At 39.3% G+C, this 22,470-nt stretch overlaps 1 protein-coding gene across 1 annotated transcript in view; it reads right to left on the reverse strand.

Annotated features, from left to right (window-relative positions):
• SYNJ2 (synaptojanin 2) overlaps positions 1-22,470 on the reverse strand; it is a 54,739-nt gene that overhangs the window by 27,219 nt on the left and 5,050 nt on the right. The window contains exons 2-6 of the mRNA XM_009998538.1: positions 19,452-19,722; positions 15,926-16,151; positions 6,820-6,903; positions 4,999-5,060; positions 2,053-2,149 (exon numbers count right to left, since the gene is read on the reverse strand). Of these exons, the coding sequence (XP_009996840.1) occupies positions 2,053-2,149; positions 4,999-5,060; positions 6,820-6,903; positions 15,926-16,151; positions 19,452-19,722 (740 nt within the window). The remainder of the gene's footprint in view (positions 1-2,052; positions 2,150-4,998; positions 5,061-6,819; positions 6,904-15,925; positions 16,152-19,451; positions 19,723-22,470) is intronic.

Consider the following 22,470-nt stretch of genomic DNA (forward strand, 5'->3'; position numbering starts at 1 on the left):
AAGAATTACTAAGATTGCAGCAAGACTTGGGAGAAGAAGAAGGAATACAAGCAAAGCAAAGATGGAGAAAACAAAATAAACTACAGAAAAGGAGAATCATTCCCCTATGAATTTCTTTCTTTTTTGTTCAAGCCCTTTAAAATCATCAAAGTAAAAATTACTACATTTTTTTTTTTATGGTAACAATTACATTCTGATCAAGGGAACCTAACAGATGCAATTACAATAATATTTTGAAACAACTCTGATAAGAATTACTAAGATTGCAGCAAGACTTGGGAGAAGAAGAAGGAATACAAGCAAAGCAAAGATGGAGAAAACAAAATAAACTACAGAAAAGGAGAATCATTCCCCTATGAATTTCTTTCTTTTTTGTTCAAGCCCTTTAAAATCATCAAAGTAAAAATTACTACATTTTTTTTTTGCAAAGGTAAAGAAACCACCAAGAAGTGGTTGTTTTCAACGGGTACAAAACTTCTATTTCCAATGCTGCCAATCTAAATTCTTTCAGCTAACAGACTGTTTTCATAATTTATTTTTAAACATTAATAAAGTTCAGCAATTAAAGCAGATCTTTATTCAAAATAAATTACTAAATGCAATGTCCTTATCCTAGAGATGCCCTACTTCTGACTTAATCTCTGTTTGTATGATACTGGCCAGAACACTGTCTTCAAGAATGCAAGCATTTGATAAAATACCAATATTAAATTAACATAGAAAGTCTGATTTGTATCCTCATTAGTTATTTGTGCATTTTGCAAGGAGACATCTCTTATTCCTAAATTTCAATGTTTTTGCAAAAAAAACCCCTATAAAAACTATTTTAAAGATAGAGAAATCAAGATATTATAAAGGCTTATCTGTGCCATGCAGAAATTCAGTAAGAAGCTGAAAACAGCATCTAGGACAAGACTTCACTTCTATACCTTCCTGATTGCCTTGCAAGCTTTAGACATCATTGTGTTCTTTGGCCATATTCTGTACAGGGGGAGACTTACACTGTGTCACTTTCCACTGTGGAAGCTGATAGTCACCCCCAGCTCTTTTGGAAGGAAATCGTCCCACAGGAAAACTACCAAAAATCTCAAGACACTCTTTGTCTTCAGCACATTTTTCCAACAGAGAGGGAAACAAATCAGGAACCATTATTTAACTACAATTTTAATTTTGCTTCGTTTCACACAGTAAACATTTGAACTCAGAACTGTTTTATCATTCTGTACCAATGATACATAACACTTACTGCAGGCTATGTGTGCTTAAACCATTCTCTGTATTATTCCTAGGAAGATATACTCCAAAGTATTTATGTCAGATTTCTAAAGCAACAGGCACTCAGGAAGCAGATTCCAGCCAGATTCAGGCAGCTATGCACTTGCTGGAAATCCCACTCAGTGCCAATCTGCAGTTTCAAGCACACATTGGTTTTAAAAATCTGGCCTTGAGAACACTGCAGTAGAACTCAGCACAGCTTTATTTCTACGATGCCCAACATCCTGCAAGCACAACCCAGACACTTTCAGTTGTTAGTTGTGCCTAGAGACAGTATAAAGGCCAGAAAAACTTCTCTCTTCAGGCACCAGACTGTCATCTGCTGCTCAGACAGCCAACTGCCACCACAATCAGTGCAAGATAGCTATTTCCCACTACAATCAGAGGAAGACAGCTCTCTTGGGCTCCAGGTCCAGCCTCCAAGCAGTTCTGGCAATTCCATGAGCACCTGACAGCATTGGTGACCACATGATATGACAAAGCTGACTACGACTCATTTTTGCAAATGTGAACCACTCATATGAAAATTAGAGCCTTTAAGAAAAAAGTCTGGTTAAAGAGAATATGCATAAATGTGTGAAGAAATAAGCAGGAAGGCAGTGCTAGAAATTAAACCATGACCACCATTCTTTCAGTACATAACATCTAGTTAAGAGATAACAATTTCTTTAGCTATACTATTCATCAGCTTCTGGGTCAGAGGGAAAACAAAAGAACACAGAGGATCAGGGGAAATCAGGGTTAAACAAAAAAAATAAAATAAATCATTGTTTTTACCTTAAAAGCTCTGTTGAGCACCTCTTCCCCTCCTTTGCTTCCCAACAGGTTAACGATCACTTGTTTTCCATACTGCTCTTTCAGAAGCATCATATGCCTACATAAAGCAAACCATAATAGGTACTGAACAAACCCATCTTATATTGCCTACTACCTTTTTCAAAATGCAGAAGTAGAGATCATTGGTTGTTCCATCCAGCAGAAAGTCTCAGCCACAGCAGCTATAGACATCTTCCTCCATTTCTTTGCAATCAATGATTAAAGTACAGATGGTGAAAGTAAGCAATTAATGGACACAGTATTTTGTACTGAACTTAAAAAAAGAAGCATCTTAGGAAACAGGCCCCAGATCTTTTCTGTCACTGTTAGCTTGAATCTTGCCCTTTGTCTGCTCCCACCCCTTGGCCGTCAGCCTGGGAACTACACAGGAAAGACAAGGAGAGAGGAAAACATATTACACTTCCATGGGAATTGCCCAGCATTTTGCAGGGCTAAGCCTACAAAGAGTCAGCAGCAGCAGTGGGGCCTAGGACTCCAGTGCCAAGGCCAGAGAGGCACAAGCACACACATCATAGGTGACAGGGTTCAAATGTCTCTAAGCTACAGCACCAGCAAGACATTCACTTTTGACGTAATTAAACTAAGCAGGAAGGTTAGTAATCATAAGAACTGCCATACTGGATTAGACCAAAGGTCCTTTTAGCCTGGATTCTTCAAGAAAAACACAAAATAGGACCAATATAAAGTGGTGGGGGTTTTGGGCATATATCACCAATCTCGCCTGACATTTTAGAGATTCTCAAGTCAAGAGCTTTTAGCCAGATGCAGAGGCACCTGTTCTCCCCACAACACTTTTTTTCAAGTTTGCATGCATGTGCTACAGGAGCTGTGCTGGCTCATCAAAAAACAACTGGATCTTAAAGCCATCTTCCATCTGTACTTAACAACAGTGAAGTAGTATTTAAGAGGAAGCTAGATAGAAGTAGACAAGAAAAGAAAAGAAACACTCTCACAAACGAAAAGCTATTACATGCTGCAAAGTGATATGCAAAGGCAAAGTGTTAGAAAAACATTAAGCACACATCTTTTGCCATGCACCTTCACACCTTATAAGCAGAAAGAAGCCACACAGAAAACCATGGGGGGTGGGGGTGGTAGAGGGAAGGGAGGGAAAGGATACCAGCACGGCCTTCAAGAAACATGGCTAAATATATTTTCTGGTGCTATTTATGTTTCTGATTCTGCATCTAGTTCTCTGCACACCAATTCTTCCCACAGATCTGCACCCCTCTTATCCCGGCATCAAGATCCTGCTTCTCTGCCCATGTTGCTTCCTTCCAAGAAAACTGCTGAAGCTCAGGTCACCTGCCTGAGTACTGTAAGCAGAGCTACACCAGGATTTCTCAAGGAGATGGGATGAAAAAGATCCACTAACAAGATTACCATTCACTTTTCACAGTGCCTTTTCAAGATGTTGACCTATCAAATGGGAAAATGTAACAGGCTAAATCCACTCTAACACTCTCAGAAAAGCAGTAGCAGGTTGTTAAGTTTCAGCGTGTCATTCTGTATAAGCAGTCACTTATTCCTTGCCCATTTTCAAACGGCTGCCTTTTGCAGATCTGTAAGCAGAGAGATAACTAACTTCATCTAACCTAAGGGCTTTACTGTGTACAAGGGAAAGGGGAAAGAAGGAATAATGCAAGTTCCTCATGTTCACATTTCTTACAAGAAAGCTATTCACCAGTCTGCTTTAGGGTCAGAGAGAAAAGATTCTCCGAGCTAAATGGTGCTATGAAGTTGTTCCTTACTAAGGTACTCTCCATTTCTTGGGCAGCACAAGAGGATGCTGAATAAGTTACTATTTTCTTCATATATGAATTATCTCTTCTGTGGAATGCATACCTCTAAGATAGAGCTTCAGGGACACTGGCAGGGCAAGTTATCATGGTATTAGATGACCACAAGACCCTGAGTCTCAAATGCACATTTGGATCTAGTAGGTTTTAAGAGCCTGAAAAAGCTTGGAGAATATAGGCCAATACCCTTTGGAGCAAGAACTGCTATGGTGCATAGTCCTTTTAAATTCTAATGCTTGTTTGGGGTCTTCAGTGCTGCAAATCTATTAACAGTCCCTAATGCCATGTTTGCCAACAGTTGCAGTAAATGAAATCAAGGAATTAAGAGGCCTTACCCAAAATCAACATAACCTCTGATTTGTCAAAACCAAATCAAAACAGAAATTAATCACATGATCTGGCATTTACAAGTTGACAATTTCCCACAGGCCAAATCCTTCATGTGCCATTCAATGTCCCCACTGATATCCACGGGAGTCTGCCTTTAAAGGATAGCACATCATAGTCAGACATTCAAGAGAATTAAGATAATGTATGGATTTTTTTACAGTTTCCAGCTGACAAACAGAGTATTAACAGTTTACAAAGGTTTAGAAGCAGCCAGCCATTGGGCAAAGTAGAAAAGCATCAGCCTGACAGCATCATACAACACCCATCATAGAATATAACACTTTTGTATAGCAGTAAAACAAATCCAGATTAGAGAGGAAACAGTGTTTACTTTTCAGTTACCTGGGTTACAGTGGTAAAGAACACATATTCTGTGTACCTCAAGTATACACTCACATTTGTTGGCTCACAAAGGGCTACACAGACCTTCCTTTTGCATACCACTCTATCTCTTAGCTTTTACAGAATCACAACAGAAGAACAAATTAATTCTATTACCATTGAAAAGAGAAAGGGAAATGCACAAAAATAAGTTAATAAAGTAAACCTACTTAACAATTCACAACACTTGGGGGATTGGCTACATCATCTGAAAGATGTTTCACATCTCTCAGGATTTACTAGGAAGGCATAAAGTTGTGGAATCTTGGTTAAATGCCAAGCTGCTGTGCTACTGCTGAAGTGGAATGAAGCTTACCTGTCAAAGGCAGGAGCATTAGCTTCCAAACCTCTGTTAAGCCTTAGATGATGAGAACCCACCTAAATTAAAATATTGGAAAGAAAAACAAGAAAGAAAGAACTTTTTTAATTGCTAGAGTACTAAATTACTACGTCTCCCTTTTTCCTCCAGAGGAAAAAAAATCTCTAACAGCACCAGACACTTCTAACAGGCTTCACAAAATATCCATAGCACAACAGCCACAGGTTTTATTAGACAACACGTACAATTACAAGTGAAAACACAATTATCCTTAAGCAAAGGAATACCTACACATCTCTTCATAGCCAAACAAATCACATCCCTTCACCAGCTTCCTCTAGCAAATATCCCACACTGCCTCACACAAGTATGCTGTGTGCCCAGCATTCCTCCTGCCCTTCCCTTGGCAGGAAAGGCTGCAGTTACGACAATTCCATGGGTTTTGTGTCCTGGGATCTTTCACTTTTTATAGAAGCTAAAAAGCAGCAGAACAGTTCTTTGGAAATATGATGGATGAAATCCTGTGCCATAAATCTAACAGGACATTTAATATGTGTGTTAATATGGAACCTCAAGTTCCTTTTGAATGCCAGCTTCTCTTATGACACCATGCAGAGGGTTTCTTTCTTCTCCAAAAACTACACTGCTAATTATCTACAGGATCATGCATTGTTTCCTGTACTTCATCATTTTCCTTTTTTTTTTTCCATGAGGCTGGTTTAGGCAATTCTTTCTAGCACCAGTGCCAGCACACTCACATCCAAGGACTAAGAGTTATGAGTATTCACCAGGACAAATGAAAGCTGCACAATCTAATCCAGATTAGACAAAAAAAAATAATTAGACTGTGTCCCCACAAAAAAATTGAAAATTCTGTTTAACTAGAAATGCTACCCACTTGCAAAAAATATTTGTGGAAAAGCTCTATGGCTTCATAACATACAGACTACAGTGCTGGACACAACTACACCAAGGCAGGACATGTGCACAGCCATAAGAACAGACACGTTTTATAAAAAGAAGTCCATATTGCATTGGATGCCAGAGGGAACGCAGATCCTTTTGCACTAAATCTAGTATCAAATAACCTTTAAAGTATCTAAAAAATCCCAGTTGCATTATATATTCTCTTCACTAACATATATGCATATATGTGCATACTCATTCCATTTGCTTATCCCTCTATTAAGAGAACGCAGAGTGCTTGGATGATTCCTATTTGAGCTTGTACCTGTATATAAAGCGTAAGTCACAGACCATATGTAACATTTTAGGCTCGATGCAATAATCTACTACTGAAACCCTACACCTCTGCCTTGCAAAAGAACTGATTACATCATCTTTTGACTGAAATCTATCAAATATGCCATGCAGACATTAGACTTTGTTTCAAGATAATGTGCTCTTACAGAGCTCTTGGTATCCCTAGATATTCCAGTTTTATTGTGGAGGTCAATATCATCAAGCCAACCAGGCATTTCAGAAGGAAAGGTTATTCCAGATCAAACTGAAAATGTTATAAAGATATTGCTGAAAGCTTCACCTTAAGAGATTAGGACAAAGTCCCTTACAAATAGAGGCACACAAATGCATGAAAATGTTAAACTTAAGTTAGGAATAGCCATTTGCTCGGTTTACTTCTCTTTATCTAAACATACAAAATTTCCTACAAGATAACCTAAAATGAAAAGGTTCAGCATTTTCATGGAATGAGCTTTGCAGCTCATTTAAAACAAAAAAAATAAAAATTAATTACATAACTTCAAAATTATAAGTAACAAGAGATTAGTAACGTAGGTGTTTCGATCATTTGTTTACCTGAAGCCCCAGTTGTTCCCAAAATAGTGGAACAGAACCTCTGATCTGCACAAAGGAAGAGACGTCATCATCCAAGTAAATTGTCTGCAAAAATAAAACCAAGGGAACGAGTTCTGCAGTTAGATCTATCAGTCTGTGACCCCTTAATCAGGTGACAGTTTAAGACACTGAACTCAAAGGGTAAAAAAAGTAAACCACGTATCTCACTGTATCCCCTTACTGCTCTGCCACTTTCCATAGTCTCACAGGCAGTGGAACAAAGCACAACGTATTTGCTTTCATGTCATCACAGCATATTCAATTCACTACTCACCAGAAATAGCAGAAAATTTAAAACCCCGCCACTGGCAAGAAGACTCTTTCAACCACAATGAGGATTAATTTGATCTGCTGGAGGAGACATTCAGGAAGACCAGCCATATACTCTCCCTCTGTATCTCTCACAGAATTTAACTGTGCAAAATGTCATTGCTCCTTGTGACTGCTGATGGGTAATGTCAGGTGCAGGACGAGCTTATCTCTTGCTTTATTTACTATTTCTTATTTCACTGCGTGTTGTGCCTTGTCAGTGTGTCCAAATAAATCTCAGTGAAACCAGCAGCTTCACCACTCCCATTCTGAGATACAGTGAACAGCATGTGATCTCTGCCAAGAGGCTTACAGCGAGAGGCTCCCAACTCCCCATTACCTTCCCTAACCAGACCTCAAACTAAGTGCACTTGGCATTTGTTCTTATGATCACTGTTTTTGAGTCAAATCTACATGAAATACAAAGACTAATTTCCCCCTCCACCAGACCCCTAAGCAAAGTGTTACATTATAGGTTAACTTAGCACAAAAGGTACTATCTTCAGATTCAGTAAGACCACGGAGCAACTGCGAAGCCTGGCTTGCTCCTCTGGCCTATACTTAGCAGTGGAATCCTGGCTGTTTTCCACAGAGGATACATGATATGCATGATACACATCTCTGTTATCTCATGCATGACAATGAGCCCCCTGCAGCCCTGCAGAGGAATGGTATCCAGGTCACTCAGGTAGCTGCTTCTCTAACTGCATCATATCATTTAGCACAACTGCTGCCAGCTGGCTAGTAGCTCCCAAAATAGAAGAGAACATGAAAATAGGTTACTCTGCAGCTTTAATACGGTGTGTGCCTCTGGACTTGCCACTAGATGTGCTGGCTGGGTGGCTCGGAGGAAGTGCCTTCATTTACCTTGACCTCCCATCTCTGTAAGTACTACCATTGTACAATTTTTAGAGCTAGACATGAGAAAAGAAGTACAGATACACCAGAGAGGCGGGTATTTAAATATTCTGTCACCAGTTTCATCTAACCTTTACAATCTTTTCACAGAGCACTTACAAGTATCCCCACTTCACTGAGATTGAAAGATTTAAGCGGCTCTGCCAAGGACACAAGGTCAGTGTTAAAACGATGTCTAGTCCAGATGTAGTGTGGAGAGATATGTTTCCATGTTTTAGCCTCACAACAGTGAAGTAAGAACCCTCCTCTGTTGCACTGCACCTGGCACAAGCCCCTGCAAAAGAAAACTTTCTTGTGAGGCCTTCCTCAGAGTTCAAACAAAGTGGTTCTAAAACATGCTCTCTCAGGAAAGTTTTCTAATCACTGCCCGTACCTTAGTGCAGAAGCTAATTACCATGGCAACACACTGGTGCACTTTTTCTTTGCACTTTGGTGCTCAGAAGAGCTTGTCCTGCAGTTGGACTACAGAGGGAGTGAGCAGGCCCACCTTCTTCCTCTTCATCATGTCCCCCTGGAGACAGGTCATACCAAGATGAGTCAGTGACTTCTAAATACTTAATCACCTTTTTACTCACAATCACAGTCTCAGAGAAGCTAATTCTAAGGTAAAACAAGGTTGTGTAGCTCCAGTCACAGCCCCAGCACTCTCCTGACTCATACTAAATGAGGACCAGGCTGTGAATTCAGGCAACAAAAAAAAGTCAGGACTGGCTCGCTTCAAAATTTCACAAAAATCATCACCTTAGTGATGCATTAATTGAAATGAAACATTTAATGATTACAAATACAGACAAAGCTTTATATGAAGTACAATTTGGCCACAAACAGCTTACTTCAGAGGATCAGGTTTTTTTACAATCTCCTGTTTCCATAACTGAAAAAATAAACAGCTCAAGTATCTCTTTGCCCATCTTTTTTAGAAGTACCAGCTGCAAATTCTCTAGACTCACTGATTTAAAAAAATAATTATAATTAAGGCAATGATGATAATAATAATAATAAAATACCTGCAGGTTAGCATATTCCTGAGCTACCATTTACATAGGAAGTATGTAATCAGTTACAGACTATGAATGTATTACCTGCCTTCTTTACATCAAATACAGAAGAAAAATACTGACCAAACATTTCTGCCTTTCTGCATTAATAGAGGCTCATATTTCCACTTATTAGTTATGCAATATCATAAGAGTTACCATACATTTGTTACTGCTACCAGTTGCATTTTCTGTTCACTGATTTTCTTCTGTTTTCTGCTCTATTGAGCTGTCCATTTGTCAAACTGAACAACAGCATCAAAAACTCAAACTCTTTGGGGATCATTCCTGTGATCTAAACAGGATGCCCACATCCTGATGTGATGGGCTGGGCAGTTCTGGGATGAGGTCTAATACACAACTCCCCTATGATGATGGGGCAATTTAAAGAAACTGACAAGTGCAGTGCAGCTTTTAGAAATTCAGATGAGGCTTTTGAATTGGGAGCAACAGTCATTCACAAGCAAGTTCTCCACATTAGCATATTGGGTTTTTTTCTTTTCACTTAGAGGGCCTATCATTCTGATCTCCAGAGCAATTCTGTGTTTTTTCACAATCCTCTCACCTCATTCTTGTGACCCAGATGAATCCAAAATTATTCCAAGCTGCCAGCAAGTTTTTGTAGTACTTTTTAATGAGTGAGAGAATAACACCCTCTTCTGCCAGTTCTTCCTTCCTAAACAGACTGTAACCATTTCTTTAAGCTTAACAACTGTGCACATCTTCCCTAAATTTCTGCAATACCACTGTCCTTCATTCACCACTCCCAGGAACATGATCCCTGAACATGACATTGCCTTCTACTACTGTATGCCCCTTGACCTTATAAACAATAGTGGCAACAGCCTTCCTACCAGCAGACTTGGTAAGCAATCAGGTTGAAAGACTGAGACTAAGAAGACCTTCCAGTTCAGGAATGGACATAATCTTTACACCCATATACACTATAAGAAACCTTATTTCTTAAAATCTTAAGTTAGCAGTGATGATACATCCAGGTTAAAACTACAGTCATAAATAGAAGATTCCAACTTCATTGCTTATGTAATTCCAGAATTTATGCACGGGTAAGTACAGAATTTCTTTTTTCACATTCTTCCAGGCCTTTTTTTTTGTTCACAGTGTTATGTTTTCTACAAGTGCATATCTATCCAATTTTTTGTTGCTCTAGTTTTGACTTCATTAACCCTGTCCTCTAGCAGATCCATTTCTCTTACTTGAAGGCACTACATAAAATATGAACAGTTCTGTAAGATAAGAAACTTAAATAAACTGCACTTTATTTCCAGAATTTTCCTGTCCTCTGTTTTTCTTAACTAATAGGCAAGAAATACATTCAAGAAGATCATACTGGTTTTCCTCTAGACGTTCAACAACAATAAGTCATATTTTGGACAACAGTCTGTCATTATAGTTGATAAATAGTGCTTAATCTCTCTGTCTTTGGACTTCATAGAACTATTGTGGAGTCATATCTTTTGCCTTAGACCCAAAATGGCAGCAAATTGTTGCCTACTTGTCTCAGGGAGAATGTTGATTCCTATCAAATTCTAAAAGCACTTGAGGACTGCTTCATTAATCTTGAAGGGTCTGGCCCATAGAACAATCTTATCCAGTACATTGGATAGATTTTCAGACATGTTTCCTGCACTTTCCCACCAGACAATACGTGGTGGACCTCTTTGCCTCAATAATAGATTGCTTGTCCTCTGACGTCTGGCATTAGAATTTGCCATTTTTTCCTTTCAGCTTCTGTTGTCTTACACTATTTTGTGGTCTCTTTCTCTGACTCCAGGATCAAAGGTGATAGTTCTGACAGTTCAAGAGGACATTCTTTGTCTTTTGTTGCATAGGCTCAGCTCTTGCCTGTTAACCAAGGACCTTTCCTGGTAACACAAGCTTCACACTCAGGTACTGCTAGTAAGCTTCTCATCAAGAAGCAAACTGGTAACTGCTTCTGAGCAAGAAGCAAACATCTGTGTCAACCAACTGATGTTCTAATCCCAGTGTGCTGCACCCATTTATGGCTTGGAACAATTTATTCACTAATCTCCATCACTCAGCTTCATTAGAAGGAAATAATTATTCAGTCACAACTTCAAAAGGCAAAATTATTTACAGACTCAAGGGGCACACAGAAACAGTCCACTGATGAAATGGATACTCACATGGCTTGCTCTGGCATCCCCGGCTCTGCCACACAACCCACAAAGAGCATGGCTAACAGATGGCTTAAACATACCTCTCTGTGAGTCCCTTTAGCTGAGACCATGGGATCCAAGGACATACTTGCCAAACTAATCCTCTTCACCCTGCCTGGGGCCATGCTAAAACTTGATCCAGAAAATAAATTAACCACATGATTTCACTCATTCCTCTCCTGCAGAGCTATCCAGCATGGTCTAGGAGTTATTGTGAAATAAGGATCATTTTTCTTAATCCATGTCTGACTTTTTTTTCTTAAACTGGAAGAAAGGGAAGGTTAATCCAAATTAATGGCGTTTCCTTTTAATGCCTTGTTGAGGTTTCAATTTTCCTTATTGAACAGTTTCATGAAATGGAAAACAACTGAAACCATTAATTTATCTTTGCTATATTAGAATTGTTTCCCGTAGTCACATATGAAGATATTAAGAGTTTAGCATAAGTGTAACTGGGGGAGGAGCAGAAATGTAAACAGTGTCAGGAACTCAAACTAAATGAAGAAAGCATGCTTGTTTCTCAATGCCATCAGTAGAAAAGAATTAAAAGAATGTGATAGAGTCTCAACAAAGGGACTAACAGGAGAGAAAGAAAGGGTGAAGGGAAACATTTGAGCTATCGGTGGGAAACAGAGACTGATTTTAAAACTACTTGAGGATTAACTGCAGCACTGCAAGTAGAAAGGGCTACCATCCCATTACAAAATGCTGAGAGCTAATCTGGAAATACATGTTAGAGGGATTTCAAAAAAGCTCTCTTATCTTCCCTTCATATTTTGTTTTTCCTTAAGCATTTCTCACCATTTTTTTCTTTCTTATTTTTTCTTTGTAAAGATGCAAGCCACATAACAACATATCTCAAAGATTTACTAGTAGATTTTTTTTTTTTTTAAAGCAAAAGTGAAGTGAGATATTTAACTTTCCTTCTTCTAAAACACTGTGAGTCACAGCAGCTAAGACAGCCCACAAAAAAAATGACTCATTGCAGAGCTAAAATGCCACAAGGCTAACTCAGTGGGAGACAAAAGCATACCATCTATGCATAAAAGAGCTGCCTGGAGGTAGGACTAATTGTTTCTCCCTCTTCTGAAAACAGAAAAATGTTAGAAGTAATTCCTGCAAAGTGGGGAAAAATCCTGGGTCCTCAGAATCCTGGAGTGCTACCCATGAAAGCACAGAGCCAGCATGCCATTATACTGTACAGGCTGCAGCAAATGGAAACAAAATGTTATTCAGCCAAGATATTACCTCATAGGCGATTAGTCAGTAGTCTACTATGAAAGTAGGAGAGAGTTTATTCTAGAACTCTTCCTTCCTAATGGTATGTGGATGCCAGCTTGAACTGGATCTCAGGCACCCCAGTGGTTAGCCCAACCTCACTTCCTTAGAATATGCAGCTTAGTAAAAACAGTGTTTATCACCATTAGCAACAGCAACCTTATTTTCTCTGAAAACTAAAAAAAAAACCACCCAAAAATCAAAGAAAACCATACAGTCCTTTAAAACTGCAAAGCCTTGTTATAATTTTCAACCTACTCAAGCCTTTCACCCTATAACTCGAGCTTTTGCTTAGCCAATTGCATAGCACTCAAAAGCCTTCAGTCCTCCCACTTCCTGGCAGGCCCTGGCTCAACAGCAACAAAGCACAGCAGCTCCTGTGAAGAGCCTGACCCAGACCCAGCCAAGGGAAGCATTAACAACCAAGTACGGTTTTGCCACTCACCAAGAGCCAATCCTCAGGTTTTCTGCTGGGATGCAAAGGTCATATTATTTTTTTGTGCTGATCATTTGCAACATAATGTACTCCGGGAATATAAATAGAATCAATTACTTCTGACCTGAACAGTGAGCAGCAGAGCAGAAGTATTTCTTGTAATAAGACAACTGCTAAGTGCACACTGATCTGAAAGAAAGCTGACAACCCTTTCTAACATATTCTTTGCATTTCAGCAAAAGCACATTATTCAAATCTTGATTAACATGCATTGCACTAATGTTCATGAGAAGGCACTCAACAATATATAGCACACTGTACCAAGTTATTACTTAAAATGGTGTATGTCCCTTCCTCTGTTCCCCAGGTCCAGGGGAAAACTCTGCTTTTCACTGAGCAGACCTATCTGCATCTCCCAATGCACTGACAGACTTTCAAGAAAGATGTGGACGCTCCAGGACTTGACTTGCAGTTGCTTTGGAGCAGAGGCACAAAAGAGAATTATTAACAGATAATTCAGAGTCTGACATTAGAGACTGAAGCACTGCAAAGGAAGAATTCAGCATCCAACAAGCAGAATTTGTGGAAGCCTAAACACGAAGTGGAAATCTGCCAGGCTGGCCTACTGAAAATGCAATCCAGAAAAAGAAGGGACATGAGCAAAAAGCCACACACATTCCGATGAAAACTCTGACCACTGAGAGAAAGACATTGTGCATGCTTTGAGCACATCTTGGGGATGAAACCTCACCAGGAGACAGGAATACCAGTGTACAGCTCGTCCAGATGTTCTGCTGAGCAACACAGCATTGTCAAATCTAAGGCAGCTCTATATGTGTCCCTTGGCAAAACCAGGTGAAGAGGTTAAAGCTGCACCACCAAGGCAACATCTTAGAGGAAATTTTGAAAGTACTCAAACATTGCTGGATTTTAGGAAAAGAGGTGCCTGAAGGCATGTTAACCTCATGCAGTGGGACAGCTGAAAGGACAGCACTGAGTGTGAGCCACCACACAATGCCATGAGGAAATAATAGTGCTAAAGTATGAGCACTTATGAGGGCACTGCCACCCTCAGAAGTCAGGTGCAGTCCTATGTGAACACAGCTCTAACTCTTCTGGAACAAGTAATGACACAGCTAGCTTAAGTATCTCTATGCTACACTCACTGTGTCATGTAGAGATGTCTCACCAACTTGCCCTTACAAGCATCACATAAGCAAATTACTTTCATTCTGCGTGCACCTACATACATAGGCAAATACATACACATACAAAAAACCATCTACGCTACATACAGTTTTGTAGATCTACCCAGAAGTGACTGAAAACAGCCAAATTGTAGGAGCAGATCCCTGTCCCTTGTTGATAAATACTACCAGCCATTTATCTATTCTGCTTACAGAGACATCCATTTCTGCATGCTGGTTATGACTACTAGTAATTACTAGTTCTATTCAAAAAGTAAGAGGTGATTATATTTGAGTAAGAAAGCACTCATTTCAGCAGTAATATTTTCAACTCTTCAGGGTCCATTGCTTTTTGTTCACTTTCAAGGTAGTAAGCTAAGCCATGTGTAATAAAACCAACTGACTTGTTTTGCTTGGTTGTGTCAACTAAGGGAACCTGCTGAATGCATTTCACCCATATATTCTGTCTCAGCACGAGCTGGAAATAAGGCTTTCACCGTGTACATATAAAAACTCTATCATACCACCCCTCATTGGAGAGAATCCCCCACAAAACCAATAGGGATATCAAGCAAAGTCTCTTCCAAAACGCGTTGCTCTGGAATTGGCCTGACTCACAGAAGATGGTGTTTTTTCTAAATTTACTTTACTAGCCAAAGATGATCTCACTGCCAGTGAACAGAGCTCCTCTGCTGGGCAATTTCCTATTAACTAGAATGATATATTTGAGTGCTTTGAGTTCTTCTTCACCATAGCCCAGCATACACTACCTACCTTCTATAAATAAATAAATAAAATGTTGTCCTCACTGGTCTGCAAAAGTCCTGCGAGGCAAGAAGTTAATAATCACCCTCATTTTATAGCTCAAAAACTTACTGTACAAAGAAGTGATGGCTGCTATCCAATAAAGCAGAGAGGAGAAACTTGAAACATGAAAATTTATGGTTGTTCCTTAGAGCCAAAACCCACATCCCAGCTCTAGTCTTTGCTGAAAACCACCCCCAGTATCTGTAACCAAATTCTTTGACATCAGTGTAAACATAGTTATGCCATTGTTGTGCAAGGGACTTTCAATGGCTAGCCCAGCAAACCTGGTGGTTTGGACCAGAGAGACATTTAAAATGAACAAGAGAAATGAAGTGCAGAGACCAATATTTTATAGAAAATCTTTCACACTAATTCTTCTCCAGTATTATATACCATGGGAAAAACTTGAATTTTAGAAAGAATGTACTTTTAAATGTATGTAGAATGGATAAAAGTGTTATATTTATTCTGGAACAGATTTGAAAACATTGTTTTGTTTAATGCATAGGCCTCATGACTGAGAATCCTAAGGAATTTTCATGCAATTAAGAAACTTATTGCTACACGTGTTTATTTCACATAAATTAACACACAAAGCTCTCTGAATGGTTTAAAAACCCATGTCTATATTTCATTACAATATCAAATGGCCAGACTTTCCCGTTCAGGAAAAAAAAAATAATCAAAAGTATTAGTGAAAATTGTGTGTATGGAAAAATCAGAACTGCAGAAGAAGAACAGATCACAAAGAACAAACAGATCTGTCTTGCAATAATATTTTAAATATTCTTAAAAAAAACTCTTGCTGAACTCCTTTAATTCTTGTTGGAAATGCTGCCCCAGTGAAACCCAAGTGGACTACATTATTCAAAGCTATCAGATCCATCCACTTACCTGCTCTGTCTCAACGAAGTTGGACACATGCCCGTCGTCATCGACCCCCCGGACGTGGAAGCGGACCCCAGCGCGCTCGCAGCTGATGCGGGAGATGAGACAGGCTTTTGCCTTCTGGTGGGAAGCATAAACAGTGCGAATGTCCACCACACCACAGACCACTTTCAGCAGCCAGTCAGAACAGTTCACCTGGTAGTGTTTGAAGGGCACGTGCAATAGCTGGTTCCTGAAAGGTTCAACAACACACAGATACATTACTGAATAAGGTAAAATAGGCAGGCATGGGTGTCACTCCACAACAATCACTAATTCAAGCAATTAATGTTTTGTAAACCTTATTCTGTTGTACCTTTGCTGTATCCAAACTTAGGAAATACCAGGAAGAAATCCTTGTGAACTACTACGGTGAACAGAACATGGCAAATTTTAATAGCACAGCTGCCACCCAAGGTACTTGTATCTTGTACCTCTGGTCTTTAAAATTCCAATGCAAATGTCACCTCTTTCAGCTCCAGAAATATTTATGTGTAGGATTTTTTTTTTCATAAATTACTGTGCTGTCAAGCTAATCACCTTTTGAACTATACTGCCCAAACTTTAGCATACATTACAGAATGAAGAGACATTTTAAAACCCACCAGGATTTTCAGGAAATTTTTTCCAAGCAGAAACTGAACTAGTAGTCAAGGGAAATATTGCAAAAACTGCTACTAAAATTAAGAGGAATGTCTGCTTTAATTTTCAATTTATTTTAAGATCAACAACCCAAGAAACCTACCATGCTTGATTAACAGTGATTCCAGTCTCTTCTATTATGACAGTTTCCTAATTTCATTTTTCAAAATGTGCCTTTAGTCACAGATGAGGGCCAAGAAAACTCCTTTTATGATCATTTATTGCTCAACAGCACATCTGTACAAGAGTTATTACATCTAGCAAAACCCCTGAAGGCTTGTTCCTCTGGAGTAGAGCATTTCTCTGAAAAAGGTGCAAGTAATTCTTACATTTTTAAACTAAATATGCAACAGAAAAAGCAGCTCTAAAACAATTTCTGTTATCTCTTCCACCTCTTCCTAGCTCTACTAGTGAGTAGCAGGAACTACTCACTCAAATTCCAGTGGAATTTCTTGTTGCAGTTCATTTAACAGGCAGCTTGTGCTGCATATAACTAAGCTCATCTGACACTTTTCATCATGTAACTATTTATCCCATTGTTTACTTTTCTCAAGAAACTATTGTTTGTTCTGAAACTTCCCATATCACAAAACAGCCTCATGATAAATTTTCCCTGGAACATCTTTTTGCCCTAGATGTTGTCACCATTCATCCTTGTTCTACAGTATCTAGGAGAATGAAACTTCTTCAAGGGCTATATCTAGATTAGCCAGAAGCAGTGAAGAAGGGAAGTCAAAATAGTTCTCTTCCAAGAAGAAAAGTTTCAAAAGACAGTACAAGCAAACAGAGTTGCTTTAAAAGCTGTTTCTTTATTATGGGATACTGCCACCTTAGGAGTTTCATCACTGGAACACAGCTCATTTTTGCCATGTGTCTGACTTGACATGCTTGGTGAGCTTCTTGAGAGGGACGCAGAATTAGCACAGCTGAAAGCAAGTTTTATATATCTCTCTTCCAAGTTAAACTCAAAACACTAGATCTTACCAATCAAAATCACATCATAGCTTGAAAGATTATTTAACCTGTTCTGTCATGAACTGTTCTGTCATGTTGATTTATCAGCCATTATGAACTTTTTTTGCTTATTTAATATTCCACTATTTTCGACCACAAGACTTATCACAAATTCTAGCAGTACACCCACATTTAACTCTGCCAGTTATTTTCCACCTACATCATATAACCCTTGCTTACTTTCAGTACAGCTACGCTTCCTGTGGGACTATCCTTCTGTTTAAAAATTTAAAAATGAGGGTATAGAAATTCAAGCATTCTGCCAGAGCTTGTAAAGCAAACAAACTGAACTACATCAACAGTGAATCCACCTAGGGAATACAAAACCCAGCACTGTGCATTTTCCTTTACACTCAACCAATACTTACCACAACAATAAATGCTTTTTTTTTTTTTTGCTTTACAAGCACAAGAAGAAAGTAAGTACAGAGCAGTGTATTACAGAGCAACATACATTTACACTGAGCTGTAAACATATTAATATTGATGTTTTCAACATAAAAACCAGGGCACATTATTGAAACATTAAAATGCAGAGTTTAAACACATACAAATCCTTCAGCACAGATGATGGGATTTATGAGCAGCTGAAGTGCAGGTTTCTATTAGATAACTTTGAAAGCAAAGTATTAAGAAGAAATGCAAGGGAACTATTAATGACATGTAAAGACATGTTCCTATAGTGTGAGCAATACAGCTCGCCTCTCCTTCTTAAACACACAAAATCGTGTTATTAGAATTGCATTTCACTATCAGATTAATTTTCAGGTGCACCTGAAATGCCTATGTTCATTTTCCTCTGAGAATTTTTGACCAGTAAGATACAGGTGTGGATGACAGATGACTGTGGTGTAACATGCAGTACTGACCAGAAGAACGAGTTACCAGATTCATAGTGGTTATCACCCTGCTTCTGAGCCCGCACAGTCAGGTCAAAGTTTGAGCCCGCATTAGGCCAGGAGAAATAGAACATCCCAGAGTTCAGTATTTTTTTCAAGGTAGTAACACGCTCCTCCTCCTTGGTTTCTTCCTGGAGAGGACAGAAATCTGTTGCAGTAATTTTGAAAACTTCTGCGTCCAGGATTTTTCCCACTGATGTACAGCCTGTCACCAGGACCAGAAAGTGCAGTCGAGTGTTACCTAGAAGGGAACAGACAATTACAAAAGGTTTACAGCTGGACACAGGCTATGCCATTTTGCATCAGTCCTGACATATGCAATGCTGACAGGGCTCCAGCAGAGGCCAGTATCTTTGCTTCAGAAGAAAACAACTGACAACAACAAGCACAGGGACTAATTTTAAGTTTCTGAAATCCTTTAAGCTGCAGGTGGGTGCAATTGGATCATGTTCCACAATATTTACACACTCCTATCCTTTGCTGCATAAGTAAGTACAGAGCAGTGTATTACAGAGCAACATACATTTACACTGAGCTGTAAACATATTAATATTGATGTTTTCAACATAAAAACCAGGGCACATTATTGAAACATTAAAATGCAGAGTTTAAACACATACAAATCCTTCAGCACAGATGATGGGATTTATGAGCAGCTGAAGTGCAGGTTTCTATTAGATAACTTTGAAAGCAAAGTATTAAGAAGAAATGCAAGGGAACTATTAATGACATGTAAAGACATGTTCCTATAGTGTGAGCAATACAGCTCGCCTCTCCTTCTTAAACACACAAAATCGTGTTATTAGAATTGCATTTCACTATCAGATTAATTTTCAGGTGCACCTGAAATGCCTATGTTCATTTTCCTCTGAGAATTTTTGACCAGTAAGATACAGGTGTGGATGACAGATGACTGTGGTGTAACATGCAGTACTGACCAGAAGAACGAGTTACCAGATTCATAGTGGTTATCACCCTGCTTCTGAGCCCGCACAGTCAGGTCAAAGTTTGAGCCCGCATTAGGCCAGGAGAAATAGAACATCCCAGAGTTCAGTATTTTTTTCAAGGTAGTAACACGCTCCTCCTCCTTGGTTTCTTCCTGGAGAGGACAGAAATCTGTTGCAGTAATTTTGAAAACTTCTGCGTCCAGGATTTTTCCCACTGATGTACAGCCTGTCACCAGGACCAGAAAGTGCAGTCGAGTGTTACCTAGAAGGGGACAGACAATTACAAAAGGTTTACAGCTGGACACAGGCTATGCCATTTTGCATCAGTCCTGACATATGCAATGCTGACAGGGCTCCAGCAGAGGCCAGTATCTTTGCTTCAGAAGAAAACAACTGACAACAACAAGCACAGGGACTAATTTTAAGTTTCTGAAATCCTTTAAGCTGCAGGTGGGTGCAATTGGATCATGTTCCACAATATTTACACACTCCTATCCTTTGCTGCATTGGAGTGTGTTTTCCCCACTTACTTAATGAAGTGCAATGAGCTTGGTATTGGGATAGAGGACATAGAGTTTTCCTTGGATTTGATTCAAGGGAAGGATAAAGTGTATTCCTCCGTATGGATTTTTTAACTGATTTCTGAATTTTAAAGATAAGAAGCATTCAGATTTCCTACTGGCTTCAGCTGAAGTTCGGTATGTTCAGTCATTCAGAAAAGTCATTCAGAAAGTTTCAGTATTACCAGTTCTTGAGATTTAGCTTTTTATATCACAAAAGAGTATACGTGATTAGAAGACAGACCCAGTTTTCAGTATAAGAATTACAGCTCTCATGGCTGTGAAGCAAAGTATGAAATCACGAAGCAGCTGAATTTCAGGGGCCTAAAATCACAAGATAAATTTTGAAGCTTGAGAACACCATTGTAATCAGATCTGTCATACAGAGCAGGATTTCAACCTCTGCTCATTCTCTCCGAAATTATAAGAGTAATTAAGAAACAGTAAAACAATTGTACTGAAAACACTGGTTTTGCTAGGAAGAAACAGTTTCTTTCACTTAAATTGCCCTCTAATGGAGACAATGTCACCCCATTCACTCCAGTTAGTAAGAAAAGGTGGAAATGAGCCAATTTATTGCTCTAGCATAGTAGAAAAAAACAGCTGACCTACTAAGAGGAAGCTAATTAGCTAAGGGCACTGTGACAACGTGGGACCATATGGCTTCAGACAGCAAAAGGGATGGCTCTTCACCCCTCCCTGGTGGCTCACTGTCCAAAAATACATACCAGCTCCCACACAACAAAACTTGTGTTTTTTTCTGAAAAACCAGCAGGGGAGTCCTTGCTTCTAGATCAAAGTCTGGCCCCAGAAATTTGAGTTACGGGTGCTTTTCAGCAGGGCCAGAATATTTGCACAGGCATGTGGGACTATAATGGCAGGACAAGGTGGGAGATTAGATTTTATTCATTCTGTTCTGCTGACTCCAGTTCTGCATAAAGGCCAGTGTAGGTGGTATTTAGCAAAAAGCCCTGTTCATCACATTTCTCTGGAACAAGGGTATGTTGTATTCTTCCTGAGAGTTTCTAAGAAGTGTATCTTCTGTACTTTTCTAGATGACATCATAGTGGAGGGTTAGAAATAAATAAAACCTGGCAGTTTCTTCCTCCTTCGCACGAGTGTGCATAATTATTAAGGATTAAGAGTAAGAGATACATTAGTTATCACCATGGTAGTTCATACCTGACTAAATACTGTCTTGCAGCCTCCAGAAGGGGTAAGAAGAGTTAGCTCTCTCTCAGGATAGGTAATAATAACTTCTGTGACTTTGGTGAAACCATGCAAAACTGAGCAGCTCAAAGTAAACTTCATTCATGAGAATTTGGAAGCAGTGTACAGAAACACTATTAATACACCTTACTGTTAGTCAGCTTCAAGGACAAAAAAACAGTAGTGACAGACTTTGGAAACCTGGCTAGCTGGGATGCTGAGACAAAGAACACAAGCACTTTCATTGGCTTCAGAGACCTTAAACTTTCCTAGAAGGTTCAGAAGAGATCGATGATGTCCCTACCTATGGCAGGGGGGTCCACTGATATCACCTTCATCCCAGGTGGTATTTGGACAGTGTTGCTAGGAAACATCTCTGGGCTATCACTGCACTGTCTGAGGGAGGAAGATCCTTGCCCAGTGCACATGCTGCTCTTGGCACAAGAGCAAGCTAATCACAACATCCTATTGACAGCACCTAGGCCTTTGCCCTGCCCCATTTTTATTCATAGCACAGACAGTAGCCACTGAGTCCTGAGCAGAGGTAAGGCACCCATCAGCCTTTCCCCCTTTCAGAACCTCACACAGCAAAATTAACACTACCAAAACCCTACTCCACTATTCATGTTTCAATCACATCTCCATTAAGGTCTAAGAAATTATTCACTGTTAAGCTATACACAGTGACCAAAGCTTCCTCTGTCTTCCCTTCCTTCACCAGCAACATCAGTTTATGAATGAGAATTTCTTCTTTCAAGACCAAACCTTTTTTCTCACACAGTTGCTCCTCAACCCAGACTGCCAATGTTTTTAAATGGAAATTGTAACAGTGCTGCCTCCACTCATGCTTTCACTTAGGCATTTTGTCAGATTGAAAATACTATTCCACAGAATTAAACAAAAGCATTACATATCCAAGTAGTACCTAATATGATAGAAACCTAGCATTTAGCAGCCACAGGAAAAATGCTTTTGCTTATTTGCCAGTCACTGGAAGTCTGATAACTGTTATGGGTATATTAAAGGGAAAAAAATCATCCATTTACTTCTAAATTTACATTTTTAAAAGTCAATGTGGTTTCTTTTCTGATATGTAAATATCAACCAGCGATAATCTTTCCTGTTGAAAACAGATACTTAACATGAAAACAGCTGTATTAACCACAACCCTACCCAAATGCACCTAAATTTAAGGGCAAAAATTGCTTAAATTGCTACAGTCAGGAAGAATGCTGCTACTG

Source organism: Chaetura pelagica, unplaced genomic scaffold (assembly GCF_000747805.2).
Source record: "Chaetura pelagica isolate M959 unplaced genomic scaffold, ChaPel_1.0 scaffold455, whole genome shotgun sequence".
NCBI lineage: Eukaryota > Metazoa > Chordata > Aves > Apodiformes > Apodidae > Chaetura > Chaetura pelagica.